At 41.7% G+C, this 3,612-nt stretch overlaps 1 protein-coding gene across 1 annotated transcript in view; it reads right to left on the reverse strand.

Annotated features, from left to right (window-relative positions):
- Positions 1 to 3,612, reverse strand: part of usf1 (upstream transcription factor 1) — a 23,150-nt gene that overhangs the window by 1,624 nt on the left and 17,914 nt on the right. Inside the window, exons 8-9 of the mRNA XM_037677362.1 lie at positions 1,611 to 1,705; positions 1,392 to 1,520 (exon numbers count right to left, since the gene is read on the reverse strand). Coding sequence (XP_037533290.1) covers positions 1,392 to 1,520; positions 1,611 to 1,705 — 224 coding nt within the window. The remainder of the gene's footprint in view (positions 1 to 1,391; positions 1,521 to 1,610; positions 1,706 to 3,612) is intronic.

Raw genomic sequence — 3,612 nt, forward strand, 5'->3', positions numbered from 1 at the left:
GGTTACTATTCAAAGATGGCTGAGTGATACTAGCAATAGCAACATTGTAAGAGTGGGACAGTTGGACATGGAGGCCTCCGCCCCGTTTAATGATGGAAGAGTTCTCTTCAGGAAGATGGCTCCCTTGAATCGGTCACATGTGAACACACGTTTAATACATAAACATTTAATAATTGATTACATGTCAGCTCCTTCAGTTAGGTTAGAGATTCATGAGTATAACAGCTTCAGGGTAGAAGCTGTTCCTCAGTCTAATGGTTCTACACTTAATGCTCCCCAACTTTCTGCCTGAGAGAAGCGGGGCAAAAAGTGTGTGTGCTGGGTGAGTGGGGTCCTTCATGATGCAGGTGGCCCTCTTCCTGCATCTGGAGGTGTAGATGTCTGTGATGGTGGGGAGACTGACTCCAACATCTTCTGTGCAGCCTTCACCACTCTCTGCAAAGCTTTTCTTTCTGCAGCTGTGCAGCCTCCATGCCACATGTTGATGCTGGAGCACAGGATGCTCTCCACTGCACACCTGTAGAAGGAGGTGAGGACTGAGCTTCTCAGTCCACTATCCAGGAAAATCACCAAGTAAAAAAAAAATCACTGGAATGCCACTTTAATTGGTGATATGTGACTTATCTGTGTTGCTGATCTCATGCTGCTGATTATGTTATGTTGCTGACTGTCTCATACTTCTGTGTTCATTCATCCCCATCTGCTCATCACAGACTCATGTTCGGGCTGCTGTTGTTACAACGTACTGTTTTACATTATTAGTGTTTAGTGTATATCTTAGATCCTTATTTACTGTTTCTTTTTATACTTTATATTTGCTATTTTTGGGTGTAACTGGGACCTTGAGTACATAGTTTTGTTCCACCTCATGTACCACATGTGATGGTAATGACAATAAAATTGACATGAACTTGACATGTCCTCCTAGGAAAAAAGTTCTGGAAACACTGATTGGTGCTCTCACCTGCAGTCTGTCTGTTCTGGACTCATCATATATCGGACAGCATGACCCGACCTGCTCTGCTCTAACTGGGTCAAACTGTGGCTCTGCTTCTCTTTACTGGTTGAAAGCAGCATAAATTTATCATCATTAGATTGGACGGCTTTAAACACGTTTTCTTCCCCTCCTCATTTTTCACAGATGGCAAAAATCCGTCCTGGCGACAGACTGAAGTCTCCCTCCTGACAAATTTTAAGATCTTTGAGTAACGTAAGTAACACGAGACACCAACTTTTAATTTTTTTTAAACAAATTTAAGACATAGTAAGGCCTTAATTTTAGATACGTGAATTTAAAATGTTTTAAGGATGCGCAGCCACCCTAACAGATCATTATCAAAAAGTGCCACGGGTTTGAGATTATCTTGAACACACAGCGCAGGATGACATACTTCCTGTCTGAGTAGCTGGTTGTCGACTTGCAGGCGTTCCAAGATGCTGATATCTTCCCCTAACTTCAAGTTGCTTTGTCGCAGTTCTTTGATGTACTCACAGGCCTTTGATAAGATCCCGCCTTTACTCTGAAACAAAACACAAGCAAGAGCCTAAATAAATTACAGCCATACAAAGAAAGGATCCTGAGTCACCAGTACTCAGCCTACAGAGCTCACCTGGCCTGTTTTGGTGTAGTCAACGTTGCACTCAGGAATGGTTTTTGAAAGTTGCACAATCCAGTTGTTAATCTTGTCCCTGCGTCTGCGCTCAACTGTTGACACATTTATTTTAGGAATGATTACCAGTAGATATAAGCACAGTGTTAGTCAGCGTCCTGTGTGCCACATTTTGTAGGTTCAATAGTTTCAATAGTTTTTCCACCTATAATGGGGAGGGGGGCGAAATTAAACTATTTAAACTAAAATGTTTAACTAGTTTCATTTTTCCTTTCAAGAGTACAGTATTTTTCGCTGTATAAGTCACAGTTTTTTGCATAAATTAGCATGCCTGTGACTTATACAGCAGTGTGACGTATTTATGTGTTTTTCCCCGTATCTATAACCCAATTCTTGTCTGAGATCTGACGATTTCATACATTGACATGGAAAATATTGAACGCTACCATTTTCAGCCAATAGATGGTGCATGACTAATATGGCAACCCAAGTGTCCCATTAATAGGTAAAAGTGGCTATTAATGAGACACTTGGCTTGCCATACCAAGCCACCTTCGTCTCGCTCCAGAACTCTTGGAGCACACGTTAAATCAGCTTCATTTCGCTGTGACGCTCAGGAGAAATGCAGCTGACTTGACCATTAAAGTGCATTTATTAAGGAAAAGTTCAACTGAGACACACATTTGCTATAATTTCAAGCAAACAAATAATTGATTTTAGGTGGTTATCTTGGTAAATTTCGCAGAAATTCACAGTGAGTCGTCCCTCTGCACACTCCCGCTTCCGCAAATCGGTTTTTGAAATGCAGCTGATTTGACCGTCAAAGTGCATTTATTAAGGAAAAGTTGAACTGAGACACACCTTTGCTATAATTTCGAGCAAACAAATAATTGTTTTTTAGGTGGATATCTTGGTAAATTCTTGTTAGGGTCCTCCCGTACACGCTCCTGCAGCTGCCATTTGGCAGCCAATCGTTTTTTGGCACAACACCGGCCCACATTTCCGGATTGTCAACGGTGACAACGCGTCAGAGGTGACGCATAATAGACGCTACGTATTTATGGATTTTTGCACTTTTTTAGACATACTTGGACTGATGCAACTTATAAGGAGGTGCAACGTTTACGGCGGCAAGTACAGTAATAACCAATTATTATTATTTTTTTATTGGGCTGCACAAAGTTGGTTAGCACTATTGCCTCTTAGCCATAATGTCCTAGGTTCAATCCCTGGTTTGGACATTGGGTAATTTCTGGGGTATTACTGTTTCCTCCATTCAAAAACCATGCATTCTCAGGCCCCTTGGACAAAAGAGCTACAGTGGAGCAAAAAAGTATTTAGTCAGCCACTGACTGTGCAAGTTCTCCTACTTAGAAAGATGAGAGAGGTCTGTATTTTTCATCAGGTACACTTCAACTATGAGAGACAAAATGAGGAAAAACATCCAGGAAATCACATTGTAGGACATTTTAAAGGATCTATTTGTAAATTATGATGGAAACTAAGTATTTGGTCAATAATAAATGTTCAACTAAATACTTTGTAACATTACCTTTGTTGGCAATGACAGAGGTCAAACGTTTCCTGTAAGTCTTCATCAGGTTTGCACAGACTGTATCTGCTATTTTGGCCCATTCCTCCATGCAGGTCTCCTCTAGAGCAGTGATGTTTTGGGGCTGTCGCTGGACAACACAGACTTTCAAGTCTCTCCACAAATTTTCTATGGGGTTGAGGTCTGGAGACTGGCTAGGCCACTCCAGGACCTTGAAATGCTTTTTACAGAGTCACTCTTCGTTGCCCGAGCTGTGTGTTTGGATCATTGTCATGCTGGAAGACCCAGCCACATTCCATCTTCAGTGCTCTCACTGATGGAAGGAGGTTTTGGCTTAAAATTAGGGATGGGGCCGATCCGATCCAGTATCGGTGTGTATGCATGTTGGCTTTAAACTATGGAATGGATATCTTGAATGGAGGCGTGTCTCATGAACCCAGAGTAATAAGA

The sequence above is a fragment of the Nematolebias whitei genome, chromosome 6 (genome assembly GCF_014905685.2).
Source record: "Nematolebias whitei isolate Nwh7 chromosome 6, NemWhi1, whole genome shotgun sequence".
Lineage (NCBI taxonomy): Eukaryota > Metazoa > Chordata > Actinopteri > Cyprinodontiformes > Rivulidae > Nematolebias > Nematolebias whitei.